Source organism: Telmatherina bonti (genome assembly GCF_933228915.1).
Source record: "Telmatherina bonti genome assembly, chromosome: 16".
NCBI lineage: Eukaryota > Metazoa > Chordata > Actinopteri > Atheriniformes > Telmatherinidae > Telmatherina > Telmatherina bonti.
The window spans coordinates 18,748,593-18,765,861 of NC_136614.1; the positions used below are offsets into that span (position 1 = coordinate 18,748,593).

Consider the following 17,269-nt stretch of genomic DNA (forward strand, 5'->3'; position numbering starts at 1 on the left):
GGGAAAGTAAAGTTTCTGGATTTCCTGAACATAGATTAAAAGTTGGACTGAATTTATTTATTTATTTATTTATTTATTTATTTATTCATAACACAAATAGCACAAATCTGACCCAGGCTACTTTCATATGATGTTTTCATGGTGGCCATGGTGAGACATAAATCACAGTTCTGCAGAGGTGGGATACATTAACACAGCATTCTGGATGTGACTTCTTCTGTGCATGTAGGTCACTTCAGGTCCTTAGACTGGTTGCATTTAAATTCTGTGAAGAAATGTGCAAAAATAAAATCTGATTTCAACCAAAAAAAAAATGGAATTGAGCATTAACATAGCGTTTAATTGATTTAAAAAGATATCTTTATTTGGTCCACTGTACGAGAATTTTTGCTCTTCTTCCTCTTTGATTTGTGACCTCAAGTCAAATTTGTCGTCTTCTATCATCTTAATTGTTAGTTTTAAGTCGTTTCCTTTTTTTTATTAAGGTTACATTTAGAGAAATATTAATGTGAGTGTGCTATGCACTAGAGTGGAGTAAGGATGATGTGACTGGTTTCCAAGGTTCTCGCTTAGATTTACCACTCATAATTTATAGCTTTGCAAAAAAAAAAGGGAAAAAAACAGAATAGTAAATTTGAAGTGCCAGTGAAGAGTTGAGCTAATGTAACCTTTCATCTAACAGCTTGTAACTGGTTCAGTTTTGTCCCAACATATTTACCGCAAACCTGCTTTCTTAACAAAAAAAAGATTTGTTTTTTCAGATGCTTTTTCAATTTATATTTGAAGAAAGAGAATATTATATTGCATCTCCTTTGAGTCAGAAATAAAAGCCTTCTTATGTTTTGCTATTTTACTTTGGAAGCAGAAACATTATGAAATGTGTTGTAAGAAGGAATTAAACATAAATGCAAGTTAGTGGACATGCACCGCTGTAGAGATACTTGCATAACATAAACACTAGACGCAGCTATTGTTAAAATGGCAACTATGACGACTAAAAGCAGGGCCTGAAACAAATTCACGATTTCTGGCTCATGAAAACTTAAACGCTTCAAGTTATAAAGTAGAAAGTAATGGTAAGTATTTTTATTTTTAAATCTAAAAAGCAAGTTCAGTGTCTGCGACATGTCCTGATTTTGAAGACTGACGGGGAGAAATCCAAATGGCTCTCTGATCTAAAGTAGTACCATGGAGAGGTTACGTAACAACCACTTAAGTTATGAAATCCAGTTCTTTTCCCAGTAATGGGTTGACTTTTCTAACTTTCTATTTTTGTTTGTCATAGGAATATCAATAGTTTTATCATTTTTTTCCTTTTGATAGACAAACAAGAATCTTGCTTGTCGTAAGTTTTGAGCCTTTGGAGCTGCCACTAAACACCTCTCCTTTGGTTACTTGCAGAAAACAAAAATCTCTACTTATGACAAGATGTGGGAGTTTATGAACAGCAGGAGGCAATCCGTGATGGTCAAAAATGTGGAAGAGGGCATCCAACGTGTCTTGACCTCTGACTATGCGTTCCTCATGGAGTCCACCACCATAGAATTTGTCACCCAGCGCAACTGCAACCTCACACAGATTGGTGGCCTCATAGACTCCAAAGCCTACGGAGTGGGAACACCTATGGGTAAATCCCTTAAAATCATTTGTGTTATTTAGGCATAGGTACTATGTGATAGATAAGCTCCAACAACACAACAGTTGATCTTTATTGATGGGGTCATGGCTGTAACGGTTTGACAGAGTTGGGTTCAGCTTAATGAAAAGCGAATGGCTAGAAAGGTTCAATTTACTGATAAGGTTAAAGTGTGCCTGCGGCTCACTGCTTTAGTTAGTGTGTTGTTCTTTCTTTGTAACCATAATGATTTTTTTCACCGAGTACAGAATCAAAGCTGTGCTTTTTATGGTTTGTTTTATTCTACTTTGGGGTCACAGAAGGCAAGCCTGTGCGTGCAAGGCAGTGCAACACAGGAATCAGCTTGAAAGTTAAGGCAATGTAATTCCCTTTGACTCACTTTAGATAGCCTGAGTTGATTCTGATCATTAAATCACTGGAAAAACGCACTTCAGAGAGAATAAACTGAGCACTTGCACCTGTTTTCTGCAGCTGCTTTTGACCCCACTTAAGTCAAAAAGCACTATTATCTTTCTTAGATGGCACACAGAAGCTAAATCCATTAAAACATTTTATATTTCCATAACAGCTCAACAGTTTGCATGCAGCTTAAAGCCATATGAAAGCATTTGTAAAGCATTCTGAATAGGTGGTTGAGAGCTACTAATGATTCTAAGACTATTGTCACAGAGGTTAAAGTGGTCAAAACAAGGCTGTAGAGATCACTGCTACCAGTTGTAATTGTGGCGTCCGTCATCAGCGATGTGAAGGCCATCAAAATATAGCGAACTCATTCCGGTCGTCCGCATCTGTCCCCAGCCTCTGCTGATGAGTGCGGGGCGATTATGAATCTGCAGGGATACATTGATTGCAAAGGCTATAACAAAGCCGAGGTGATACTGTGAAACAGTTCCACTCTGGGTGCAAAATTCCTGCCAGTAGTGCCCTTGAAATGAACATATAGAACCTAAAGCATTTTTTCATCCATGTGGTGATACAGCGTATCAAGCGAATGGCCAAATCTATATCCAATCACTTTCATTCAGTGATAAGCAGTTTAAAATTTAAATGCATAAAATGTTATAATTAAAATGTCCACTCAAAAGCTATTACTGCTCACTAATACAATTTTGTCTCTAATCCAGATATCCGTTACTCAATAGGCAAACTACACCCAGCAGAATGTTTCCTTGGTGATAGAAGAGGTCTCCGAGTAGTTGATTACTTGATCCGCTTAGAGTGACTTTTGTTTTCATTGTGGGAGACCAGGAATATTTTATATCTTCTGATGGTGGATTTGTCCTCGTCTTCTCTCCAACTCCACAAAGCTCTCTGCCTTTGCATCAGCTGTTTGTATGTAACATATGGCCTGCTGAATACTGCTCATCAGCTTGCTCCCCCATGGCTTTTGCAGCATTAAGCCAAAACGGGCCATGTGATAAGTCTTAACCTTAGTGGTTGTCGGCTTTCAAATGTCTTTTTCCCAAAAAAAAAAAAAAATGCGTTTCATCTACAGCCATCGACTTAAACTGTGAACACATTAATACTTGAGACCAGACCGTGTAAGAATGATGGATGTTCTTCGGTGTTGAATATCTGTCAGATACTTGTATATGCACAGTGTGTCAAGCACAGCACTTTTCCATTTGCCTGGGCCCCGCTCCCTATATCCTCCTCTCTAAGGACCCATCCTATTAGCATTTATCCAAGGCCCGCTTTGTTAGGCCATCATTAATCATTTGAAATATGAGGGACGCCAGAATCAGGGGACTCGGATTCTTGATAGATCTCTCATCCTTAAATGAAGTGGGCATATGCTCCTCACATGCGCTGTCCTATTTGTATACAGGCAAATGCGTTGAGAGCTGTGCATATATCTATTGCGTGAGCCCAGATGTATGCAAGTGAAGGTTATCATTTCTGTGCACCCACAGGCACAACATGAGTATGCTTACAAAAAAGGACTATTTATGAGGAAAAGAGAGAATACACTGCTACAAGCATCAATGGCACCTTGTGTAATCTTCCATTTTGTAGTAACGTCCCCTTTGTCAGTGTAAAACTCAGAGGCTTGAAGATGAAAGGATGATGGATGGCAATGGATAAATGATAGATGAGACTGAGAGCGAATCAGAAAAAGGGGCTGACAAGCAATACTGTATGAGAGAAACAAACAAAAGGATGCCCCTCGTTGCCTAAAACCAGATTTGGTTCATTTGTAATGGAGTTTCAACACAAAATGTTCTCATGTTTATTGAACAATCTCTTGTGGCTTGTGTTAAAAAAAAAAAAAAAAATCAGGTTTATTTCACATCTTTTTAGTCACCTTTTGTAAACAGCCAAGTGCCAGAAATAGAAGTGTATTTGCTTTGTTATAGATGAGTTTACAATCACATAAATCCACCAACACGCCTTTAAAACAGCTAAAACATGAAGCATGAGAGCTCACAGTAAGTGTTAATCAGTCCTTGCCTGGTTGAGGCAGAGTGTGCACACTGCGCCTCGATCGGTCCTTGTGTTGTCACACACACCGCGAAGGGGAAAGGAACACGACCCCACTCGGCTACTCTGCGACGATTACTCCTGCTTTGATCCTGCCAGCGCCCGCTGAGCCTTAATGCCCTGTCACTAATTCCGGCGCTTTCCCAGTTTTTGTGGATTTGGGTTCTTTTACTTGACATCAACATGCATAAAAGCACAGAGATAGAGTTTCTCTATCTCTAGGACCCACATATAATCCTAAACACATATGCAACCCTGTAACATTCACCCCACTGGGCCTTTCTGTTTATAGGCGCTATTTATGTTGTTTGAAAGCGGGTGCAAACGGCAGCTAATTCGTCAAAATCAACAGCAGCTCTGCTGCACAAAGCCAAGTCATTGTTGCCAACTCCCTGCGCATTATAATTCGCACACTGCAGAGAAGAGTGAGAATTTTGGAATCGCTCTGTGAAAATAAGGATTAGCAGGATTTGAAGAAGGACTTACAAAAAACTCCCCCTAAGAAGCCGACAATAACATGACAGGTTATATGATCACATGCTAGCCTCACGGTGTTTTATACACTCACCAACTCAGCAATGCAAATACCATTCAATCTTTTTTTTTTTTTTTTTAAATTGTGTTTTTGGTTTTTCTTTTTTTTTCTCATTTCTTGCTATTATCCATGTTCAGCAGTCTCATGTTGTGTTTTTGTATCCACAGGCTCTCCATACAGAGACAAGATCACAATAGCCATTCTGCAGCTGCAAGAGGAAGGGAAGCTGCACATGATGAAGGAGAAGTGGTGGAGAGGCAACGGCTGTCCCGAGGAGGAGAGTAAAGAGGCCAGCGCTTTGGGAGTACAAAACATCGGGGGGATCTTCATTGTGTTGGCGGCAGGACTGGTCCTGTCAGTGTTTGTAGCTGTGGGGGAGGTCCTCTACAAGTCTAAACAGAATGCCCAGCTGGAAAAGGTACAGCAGCATTAAAGTCAAATGTACATTAAATAAGATTAAAAAAAATAGGCTCAAACATAAATTGTGAGATAATTTTGTTAAAAGTTGTTTTTTCTACGGTTTAGAGTTCTCCTGTTTAATCCTTTAAATCCCATTTTTTCATAAGCCCGTAATGGTGGCTGCTGTTCAATAATAAAATTAGTAAAGGCTGAAAAACAGGTGGCATTTTTTTTTTTTTTTAAAAAAAAAGAAAAAGACTTTAAAATGCAAGAACGTACTTTTACATTTTTTTTTTTGTTTTTTTTTGTTTTTACTTTTCTGATTTTTCTCTAAATGACAATGAAGCAACTCTGTCACGAATTATCCCCACCTGAGTATTATTGTTATCATTACACATAAAATGCCTTTCATCGTGTGAAGGTATTGCGGGCACTTTTACTTCGTTTACATTCCTACAAAGACTTGTAGGAATGTTCAGCATTGTATGTTTCACGCTGTTATATTTTAGCACACATGATGCATCACCCGGTGTGGAGTACATATTTTAGTACACTTTAACATGTGCAATAGTATTTCCAGATAATTGTTAAAGTCCCTTTGATAGTGTATTTTAATTATTTACATCTAGAGAATTAGCGCAGCACAGCAGTGTGTTGCTTTATTGGAATAGTAATTAGTTCCCAGCTTTTCTTTTCTTTTCTTTTTTTAACAGACTGCATATATTTCCGAGCACATCTTTGCTATCATTAATCAAGAGCTCCAGGACTGGGTCACAATATTCAGATGATTTGCAAATGCCATGATTTCTAGGCTGCCAAGGTGCTAGTCATTTGCATACAGACAACAAGCCTTGTACTCCCTGCCAGCCTCCTCCACCCTAAAATCTCCAGCTTCTTACCCTCCCCCTCGCTGTTGTCTCACCATTTCTCATTTCTCTTCCTTCTCTACTTCCTTAATCCCACTCTACTTCCTTAATCACTCCTCTTTCACAGTGTAAGGAATAGCTCATTCTTATAGCAGACAAATGTATGTAAAAGTGAGGAAAAAAGAGAAAACAACTGTACCCTAAGCCATCTACAGATATCCATCTCACACACCCACACACATACAAACAGAAAAATAATAGCTTCCTACTTAATGCTTTCCCTCCTCCTTTACATCTTCTCCCCTCCTACAGTCTTTGAATTTACATTTGCATAATCAGTACGTGAATGAATGAGAACTGAACTTGACAAAGTTTGTACAAAGGCATGTTGACATATTTGGGATTTTACACTACATACCTAGTGCAAATATAACAGAAGTTCATATTACTCAAGTTGCATAACTGATATTTAAAACAATATTTTTGGATTTAATCTGCTTATGATTTCGTCTTCGGGGCAATATCATTACTTTTTTTTTTTTGCTTTTGTCCTTTTTCTTTTCAAATCGTTTTCTCTGGATTTAGTTCTTGGCAGGGTGTAAAAAGCTGTGAAATGGCATTCAGACCTCCGTGTGACAGTGAAGCTGATAAGAATAAATCTGGGACACAGACTTGTAAATGAATGTCTGCTTTTCCAAAGTATTGTTTCGGAATTAAACAGAAAAGCTCTGCTTGCACGGTTGATTTTTAATCTGCAACAAAGCATTCTCGGTTGTACTTAATTTAGGTACTGGTTTGATTTCAAAAGTGTATGTCAGCTTCATCTGCATTTACTGTCAATGTTGCCTTTTCAAACTTTAATTTATCAATGGTAATTGGACTATCAGACCATCCAATATGCATTGCAATATTGATCAAGGACTTTAAATAGTGAATGTCAGTTAATTATCTTGAGCAGCAGCTTCTGAGGCTTTCAAAAATAGGCTTTGTGTTATATGGTGTTGCACCAGAGGAGCTTTCAAATGTCTCAGAGTCAGAGTACCTCTGTTGCTTCAAATATGCCTCTCAGTGTAAGTCAGTCCTCAGTCCCTTTGTGTGTAAAATAATCTTAAACTGGACTACACATTAAATACTTCTCTTTATAGATTTGTAGCTAACAATATTGTTAGTTTAGAGTATTTGCAGTTTAATCATATTCTACTTCATATGGATAAATCTTTAATAGCATTAAATCTTCCCATAATCTCAAGTGATCCAAATAAAAATGCTAAGTTATGAAACCATAAAAGCAGAGGATCATATCTGCAAATTTTTCATTGCATGACATGAAATGCATCCCCATATGAGAATAATGCAATTTGTATTCCATGTCTGGCTGAATATTAAAGTAATAAGATTTTTGCACAAGAAGGACCTGAAGAAATTCATCCTACCTTTACCTAAAACAGCTCAATGCGGGAAACACTAACTACAGGATCGAAAAACACAGAAATGTGTGATGTACCACCCAGTAAGAGACAGACGGGCAGAGACCTGCCTGTTGCAAGCTGCAAAAGAAAAATGTTCACACTCTATTTACTACCAACACAGCAACCTGCGTTTCAACAAATCCACAACATGATTGAGGTGACCATCAGCCTTTAGGCATGCCACATTACATGCAAGACAGTGTGTGTGTTTGCTACAAGCTGTCCCCACAGATCATTTCACTGCACAAAGAAAAGATGAGAATAAAGATTTTCAATTCTATGGTATTCTTTTTGCTCAGGCTCAACAAACATTAAAATAAAGCAAAAGAAATGCAGGTACTCACATTTCAAACTAAAAATCCACTGAATGAAACACGTCGTAACAGTAACATTATGACAAAGTGTAAATAAACAACCAGAAACACATAGATGCAGCAGAATCAGCTCAGGCAAGGCAGCAGTGTGAGACCAAAAAAAAGTCTAGACAAAGATAAATTGCGTGAACTGGCAGAATTTCTTCAGAAGAAACTCACCTGCATTACCATGGCAGTTCACATTGCTCGGCGTGTGCTTATCATTAGGGACATATTTCCTGCCTTTTTTCTCTTCAGCAGGGGGCAACAGAACAAACTTAAATCAGAATCAGTGGGAGCACAATTACACCACAACTAATCAAGAAACCCAGTTAGAATCCCAATCATACACCTAATCTTTTTCTCCTAACCTCCCTACCTGCACAAAGAAAACAGTCCTACCACACATCTTCCACACCTTTTAGATGAGACACTAATTTTCCAAAACCCGTCTTCTGTAGCTTAAATGTGTTGTTTATTTAAGCTACAGAATTTACCTGGTGAGGATATCAGATGTTTTTACGTCACTTAGTCCACTGTTTTCACGCCACATTAAAGCCAACAATAGTCACACTGTAGAAACTACTAGACCAGTTTTTTTGTTTGTTTTTTTGTCTAAATCATGTGAGCTAAGAAACAAATAAGGGACGGCTGATGGATAACTGGATAATTGATTAATTATTCAGAAATACTTCCCTCATAATTGCTCTGAAGAACTGGTAAATTTCAACAAGCAATGATATGCAACATGTTGCTACTGATCAAAATGACAGGGATGTGTGTGTCGTGTCACAAACACTGCATCAGCTTCAAATTATTATACTCATCAGGTAACAATGAAAACTGTTAAACGCTCAAAAAGGATTAAATGTGAACGAATAAGAGGGTCAGTTAATAAATATTGCTTTTTTTCTGGCCATAACTAAGGAGTTATTTAGGCTATCGGTCAGGATGTTGCTCCTGTCAGAGCAGAAAAAAATTAGTCACTGGACAAATTATGGTGAAGTAATAATTAATATTCTCTAACCAGATATTTACATGAAAACTGAAAATAACTACAGTCACTAGGTTAGTATTAAAGTTAAGTATATAAAGTAATGTGAAGAGCAGTTTAAGTCGCTCTTTTCCAAAGCAAAGCATCAGTTTGCAACCAAATGATTGCTTGTTTGATGTTTTAATCTGTGATACACATCAGCTGATAAATTTGATCTTTTGAATTCCTTAAAATTCCTTATTTGTAGTCCAGACTTTTCTTTCTAGACTTGATGGCATCATTGAATCGCAAAGGCTTGATTGTTTGCCAGACTGAGACTTTTAGGGTGGCTGGCTAAAAGGGACAGAGGTTAAATTGGAAAAAGGTAAAGGTTTAAAGTAAAAAAAATGTGAGAAGTTAGACTATAGCAATAAAGAAAATGACTAAACTAAATTCATATGAGCCTATTGTAGTATAACTAAATTAAAACTATGGGCCTGTTAATGAGCATATGTGCTCCTTAATGGGTTCATTAGTTAGTTTTAAGCTGTTATCAAACCTTTAAAAAAAAAAGTAATAAGAATGACTGACTCACAGGAGTTATTAAACTTATCATTACCTAATGATTCATTTATATAAAACCCCTCCACAGCAGTTGCTTTCAATATTGTGGCCACCTAGTGGTGAGAACAACAACGTGACCAAGAAACACTGAGGTAACGTAGATATCATGCAAAAGCTGAAAATAGTGCTAAAAACAAATATTTACATACAGTTTGTGTGTTGCGTCACATTAAGCTAATAATCAATGTCTTTACCTTGCTGATTATGAACTTTTGTGTTATTTTAAGGAGTGTGGCACGCAGAGTTGCACCTGATATATGTATTTTTCCTGTTTTCTTCCACAGCGATCCTTCTGCAGCGCCATGATGGACGAGTTACGCGTGTCTCTGAAGTGCCAACGTCGTCTCAAACAAAAGCCTCAGCCACCTGTCATTGTCAAGACAGAAGAGGTCATTAACATGCACACGTTCAACGACAGGAGACTCCCGGGAAAGGAAACCATGGCATGAACGCTGGCCACACCTGGAGCTTGTCCCATAATAGAAACCATGGAGGGAAGACAGGGTGGAAGGGAGTCAGGGGGGAGGGGGTCAAATTAATGCTGACTTAACTACAGACTAAGGTTAGCAAAATAAGAAGAAAAAAAAAGAAAGAAAGAAAAATACAGGATTCCTTTTGAACCCACTTGCTTATGTAGACAGATGTTTCCTGTGGAAATATAGATACCTGAGCAGTGTCATCTCGCTGTGGCATTCACTTTTTGAAGAGAGCTGGAAGCAAAGGACTCTCTGCTTTGGGTTGATAAAGGTTGTCCATTGAAAGCAGATCCATGCAGGTCTGTGACAAAAACATTTCTCTCGTCCACACCAGAAGTGGATTGAAACACACAAAATTTAAAAACATGTATACACGCACTCATTTTACACGCTGTGCAGAAGGGAAAACTCTGTTGTGACAGTAACACCAGTTGTAGTTTTTTATGTTGATGTCAATTCCCTTTTGTCTTTCCTCTGTGTGTGACCCAATCAGACCCCCCCCCCCCCCCCCCCCCCCCCCCTTCAGTGGCTTGAGTTTCTTTCTAGGAATTTGAACAAAAGCTAATCTTAAACGACAAAGGGAACAGTAGTCAGTGCCATATGATTTATTATGAACTGATGTATAAAAGTGATATTTAGTTTGCAATCATCTATGCTGACCTTGTCAAATACTCATCATTTTCTTCTGTAATGCCTTTCTTGTGCCAAAGTTCTGCCGTTGTAAAGAACTTCCTATCATGCCTGTTATGTTCAAAGCCTCTACAAGCAATGTATACTGTCAAAGTCTTTATTAACATCCGTCTTCACGCACTGTCTGCAGTTTTCGATCCGTATCAGCCATTGTTTAAAATGCAGGATTTCTACAAAAGTGTTTGTTTTTGTACAAGAACAAGAAGTTTTGTAGTACTTTGTATCATGGTAGACAAAATATGTAGCAGACACCAACTCAGCCCCTAAAACTCTGACAACGGGCTTCAGGCTCTGCTGTGTAGGGTTCATCTGTCTTATCAATCGCAGATTCAGTTTTTTGTCTGCCGGTCTCATGGGGCTAGATGTGCATACAGTCTGGGGACAATATAGTGGATTTTGGTGGGCGAGAGTAACAGAATTGTAAATTACGTGGTGCTCAAAGCAAGAAAAGCAGTGAGTCATTCTGGGAAACGCCACTGCTGTCCTGTCAGCGAAGTCTGACAACAAGTGTGGGTAACTAAGAGTAGCTCTGATGAGTCATGGAAGACATGGTAAAACATGCAAATGTTGCATGTCTGGAATATTAAAATAAATTTAGTTATGTAGCACTGTTTTACAGCAATGAGAAATCTTTTTTTTCTTACCAGTATCAAGTCCTAAAAGCCATATTTTTCACCTAGTATAAATAGTCATAGCGCTGGTCAAAACATGGTTAAATATTGAAAAGTAAAAAGTAAAAACAAATTATTTATAAGCATTTTTATCCAACATAAAGACATTCATGTTTTATGTAAAGAACTTTGAATTGTCTTGTTCATGAAAAGTGCTATACAAATAAACTTGCCTTGCCTTGCATATAAAACATACATGGTTGATAAATCATTTTTAAAGTTTTGTCTAATGTTAGAGTTATAAACCTGGATTTTGAAGTGTTCCTTTGTGGACTGTGTAATATGACACACTTTTTCTCAGATACTACAAACAAAAATATGTATTTCTATTCTTTTCAGCTGACAGATTCTGCTCTAAGCTCTCAGCCATTGCACTGATCAGACTGATGGATTGGTCTACAAATAACAGCATCAGTGCAGTAACAGTTTAGTCATAGCCATATGGTTAATGCAAAACAAATAATTTTCACTAATTTGTATCACTATGCATTATTTATTAATGCACTTTGCTCCCACACTAGAAGAAGAAAATCAATGAACAATTGCCAATTTACTTTTAAAACAAGGCTAAAAATTTACATTGGACAAGTGAATGTCTTTTTACTTTGAAAAATATTGCTTTTAGGACTCAGCAACCAACTAAAAGGACCTCAAAGGCAAACATTTAATGATCGGCAGCCGATGAATGTATGAAACGGTGCAGCTGCAGTGTATCGGATGTTACAATAATTAGGAGCTGTAAGGTGCTCGCATTAGAAATCCTAAGTGTTGCACCTTTGCTCGAAAGCTAGGTTATGTTTTACTTATGTTGCCTGGCTTAATCAACATAGTTGATGGGCTGAGCAAATCTTTTATCTGCTAATTGTCTCCAGATGTGTATTCTCTTCATGTAATCACATTTGTTTCCACACCTCCTGTCTGTTGACTCTGTTCCATGTTGTTGAATGACAAGCATACTTGGTAAGTAACCGCACCCACTGTCCCCGTCTTCAAACAGGTTATCATTTAAAGTGTAATTCTTGGGTCATAAAAAGCAGCCATGCACCAGTAAACGTTGGTGATGGCACATGCGTTGTACATTAATGGATCTGTTCACAACTAAACACAAATTCGACGGGGAAGACAATATTAACCTGTTGGTGTTCTACCAGTGTCGCTTGTCATTTTCGATATAGCTAAATTAAATGGTGCAAGCTAAAGAGACAGAATACCTGGAAGCATTCATCGTACATGAATCCAAAGGCTTGGTTGTTACAATTGTGAGCTCATGGAACTTGACATTGATGCAAGGTTTTACAAAAAAGAAAAAGATTAAAAAAATTAAAAAGAAAGAAACATGTCATTAAAAATGTCATAATTGTAGATTTGCCTCATACTTTTCATGCAGCTTTTTCATAATATTTTGGTGACACATAAGCAGAAACTACAAAATGTTTTGAGTAAAACTGTTGCTATGATGCATAATGGTAAGCATTATGTCTTGTAAAATTAAAAAAATGTCAAACTCTTCTAATTTATTAGATGCCGAAAGACTTTATTTATATATTTTAAATGAACACATTAGGTTATTGCCATGTCATCATTCAAATCAGATGAGAGCTGTTTTCACCACACGCTATTTCTGTAATTTCTTCACTTGTTCATATGTTTATACACTTGACCATTTTGCTGTGTATATTTCCCTTTGATTTCAGTTCTTATCTGTTTTATTACAAACACACACACACACACGTATATACATACATACATATATATATATATATATATATATATATATATATATATATATATATATATATATATATATATATATATATATATATGTATGTATATGTATATATATATATATATATGTATGTATATGTATATATATATATAATATATATATATATATATAATGTGTGTGTGTGTATGTGTATGTATATATACACAGTGTATATATACATGTATATATACACAGAGAGAGCAATTTAGACTTCACAAGACATCCTGAGAAACAGCCTGGGAATGTTACCCATATCTGACTTTGCATTACTCATTGTTTCATGCCTGCCTCCCACAGTCAGTTTTGGGTTTCAGCAAGTTCTCTTAGAGTAAGTATGCAAACTGACTCTTCGGTCTGAGCTCTGTCGTCACAACACAAACGGCCACCGTGTTCCCCCTCCATATTGACAGGGAAGGTCAAAGTATGCATCAATGCATACAACAGGATCCATTTAGTCTGTCACAGTTATTTCCATCCTATTACGTCCGTTTCTTCCTTTTTTCTGAGTGGTAGTTGGAGAGGTATCCTTGGATAACATCTTGTTCATTTGCCAATTAATGGTTGAGATAGCGTTGTGGACAGAATATTGCTTTCTGAATGTGACTTTGGTTTGTCATACAGATATCACAAGCTATTAGAGCCTGCCAAGAAAGGTTTTGTCAAGGAGGAAATTCATTCCTATGCTCACTTCCCTGTGATTAATAATTCATAATTCCAGATTAAAATCATGTAAATCCACTTTGATTTTTCTCCTTTGAACAAGCAGTACAACATCGAGGCTACTCATGAAGTAGTAATAAGTCATGTACAACGAAAGTGGGAACGTAAAAAAAAATTATAAATGTGGCTTCCCTCACAGATTTTTCCATAAAGTTTTAAAGAGGTGCCATCTTGAGACAGTTCATTGATTTGTCATGCATATGAAAAGACTTCCCTCTCTGAACAAGGTGTTGGTTATAATTGCTCACGGCGGTTATTCCGTAATGAGAAGTGTTGATCAGTCAGATTTGACACTGACCCTGATTTGACACACATTGAGATGATGACTGTTTTGGAGCAGTATTTACAGTTTCTAGATAAAATCCTGACTCTCCTTTGCACTCACAGCTACAAAACTGTTTCACTGGAATTTCTAGTGCATTACATTTTACCCTGAAGTGAAATGTCTAGTGGCTGATAGTGTTCCACTTAAGGTAAGAAACTGCGTGGGGTTTGCTAAACCACCTGGCTCACTGTTTTTAACAACAATACTTATCATAAATCATAAAATTGCAAAGACAATATGTCAAATGATTGAAAGTGTATTTCACTTTACATTTGATTCATGTTACATAGTAACAGCAGACAAAATTGCTAGTATTTTAATAGGTGTGACTATTTTTTATGAGGCGCCATGTTGGATTTTAAAGTCAGGATCGGTAACGTTTCACTCCTATTTCAGACCAAACACACCAAGCACGCCGTTTTCTACCAATATCACCATAACTGCATTTGTGGTTATGAGTGAAATACAGCGTATAATGTGGATTGTTGTGCTTATAGTCCCAAATCTCAGCAAACCTAATAACATTCATATCACATCCATGTAAAACGCTATTTAGACATACTAACAAATTAAATAGAATATCAAAACAACAACCATCTCACTAAATAGTAAATAGGCCTATTTATTGTTCAAGTAAAGATGCAGTTCAGGTTGTTCAGGTTCAAGTCCTTAGGCTGGCCCTGCAGCTGAACCACTTTGGGCCCTTGAGCGAGGCCCTTCTTCACCCCCAAAACTGCGCCCCAGGCAACAAAACATGCTGAACATAGCAACTTGCTGCTCCCTAATGCACGGCCAAATACAGAGACAGATTTCTGTGTATCTAAATATATGAACACATGAATTAACTGTATCTAGATCTAATTTTTCCTGACATGCTTATATCAAATGACTTTGACACACATAAAGCAGTGACATCTGTAGGTTCTCTACCAGCACTTCTGCCTAAATGTGTCACATAAAACCATTAAGACAAATGGCTCTGTCAAACTTCTGCTAAAGAGCATGTTATGTTGGTAGTATAACTAGAGTGCTATGATATTACCAACTACTTTTACCAGCTTGACCAGTGCGTAAGACCAGCTGGTGTGCATTTTTCACTGTAACGTGATTATCCACGTTCCAGCTAGGAATGACTGTACGAACCTTAAGGTGGCGTTAGCCATGATCATGCAATTAATGCAAATCTCGTGGCAAATGACTGAAAATACTAATTAACTTAATCCTCTGATGCATGAATTATTGAAAATTGATGCCCCGTTTTTTTACATGCAATATTTTACCTCTACATGACACATACAGACACTTTCCTTTGTCTTTAATACCATTTGACTTTTAATTTAGCTGATTTATTTTATGTATTCTGTAGAAATATTTATACAATGATATATTGTCTTATTTATATAATAGAAATATTTTATAAAAGAAATTACTAGTATCATTTTCTTGTCCTGTTTATCACTGAGGTTAATATGGTTATTACATGTACATGTATATATGAAATTTTACACTATATTTATTTATTCTTCAGTTAGTGGCAGTATGTTGAGTGACTCTCCTAATGTCCACTGAAGTGGCAAAACTGCAAATATACCATCCTTACTTATGAATATACTAGAAACAGCCTCTAAATAGGTGTCCACTGTAGTAGACACGATACATCGAAGGGTTTAAGTGTAGTTTATTTAGGTGAAAATTTTTCAAATGTAAAAAAAAAAAAAAGAAAATAACAGAAGAACTGACCTATAATTTCAATAAGACAAACATTAATGCTACACAACAGTAAATAAAAATGATCATTAATGTCACCTTCCATCTGATCTGTGCTAATAATTTAATGACGCTTCCATGCAGCTCCCCAAATAAGCTATCGAGCCAACAGGCAATGATTTCCTGTCTGCTGACATTTCGGTGTTAAAGAAATGAGCTTAGACTCCTTTCTGTTGAGTTCAGCGTGTATAATATGGAATCCTGGGGAAATACAATAAAAGCAGAATTGCTGAAGCTGGCTGAGCTGGAAAGGCGTTGTTGCTAGGAAAGTGATGATTTGGTACGCATTAGGATCTTGCCCAGCAGTGGCATGTGTCCCCCCTGAGATAACACAGGAAACTGTTGGCCCCACACAAAGAAATCCGATGGTCTCACTCAAACTAAGGGAGATTTCTGTGTGTTTGCATGTATTAGCCACCTGCATGTGGATCTCTGCAGTCACACATATGTTCCCAGTGGGACAAACACCATTTTCCCTGCAAATGCATTTCATTTTTAAGAAGTGATCTTTTGTGTCATGTAGCAATTCGTTTGGATGGGGATGGTTTCTATCCGAGAGATTTTTTTTTTTCCCAGTGGCAGATGTGTTGTGGTGGGTGGCAGCTGCAGAATGGAGGAGCACAGATTGCTAAGTGATTCACCCTGCTCCTGGCATCTCTGTTACCCCATGAGTCTTTTACTGACAATGTTTTCATTTCTATTTGCTTCATGTGTAACTAGCATGGTGGGCTAGATATTTTGACAGCTCTGTCAGGAAAATGACAGTGCTGGTCTCCTTGTTCGGAGGTTATTTCCTTTACATGACCTATTCTGCATGAAAACAAAAAGGCATCACCTGAAGATGACACCAAATCGCTTACTGACACTTACATGTTGATTGTGCTCAGTCTGATAAAAAACCCACGGATTGATATTGCAAATTAGCTCACTATCTGATGGCATCTGCTGTGCTTGTATGCACACACCGGAAATAACAGTGTTGAGTGTGGAACCAGCCACATCTCCTGACAGGAGAATCATGTTTTGTTCACTGCTGTCAAATAGTACCCTGATTCCTGCCCAAAATCCCCCATTAGGTTCTCTCAAACAAATGCTGTTCTCCCCCTCCCTTCATCTGCCTTTGAGTCATTCATACTGTTGATTCCACCTCTGGAGGAATACATCAGGCATAACGCCTTTTCTTTCATCAAGGCATCAGCTTTAAAGTAATTTTCCTCCTCTCCTAGGGAGCCAAATGGAGACGAGAAGATGTCGATTCTCTCATCTCTTTGTCTGTCCCTTTTGATCTCTTTCAACATGAATTCCCAATGCACAGAAAGTAAATGGAATTTTTTTTTTCTGTCTTTCTCTGGAGCATGGTTGATCATACAAAATTGACCAGAAATGACTCCTAATGACCCCTGTGTTTTACTCTGAAAAAAAAGAATAGCCCCAAACACACTCCCAGCTATCATTACTCATAGTGCATTTTAATGATGGATGAATAATTCAGAGTGAGCTTGTAGATATAATAGTCCAG

General features: G+C 37.5%; 1 protein-coding gene across 2 annotated transcripts in view; it reads left to right on the top strand.

Annotated features, from left to right (window-relative positions):
- Positions 1-9,785, top strand: part of LOC306767499 (glutamate receptor ionotropic, kainate 2-like) — a gene marked incomplete at both ends in the record, with an annotated part of 65,306 nt that extends 55,521 nt beyond the window's left edge. For both annotated transcript variants that reach the window (XM_079255535.1, XM_079255536.1), the window contains 3 exons: positions 1,402-1,627; positions 4,820-5,070; positions 9,621-9,785. In XM_079255535.1, the coding sequence (XP_079111661.1) occupies positions 1,402-1,627; positions 4,820-5,070; positions 9,621-9,785 (642 nt within the window). The remainder of the gene's footprint in view (positions 1-1,401; positions 1,628-4,819; positions 5,071-9,620) is intronic.
- Positions 9,786-17,269: the final 7,484 nt, after the last annotated feature.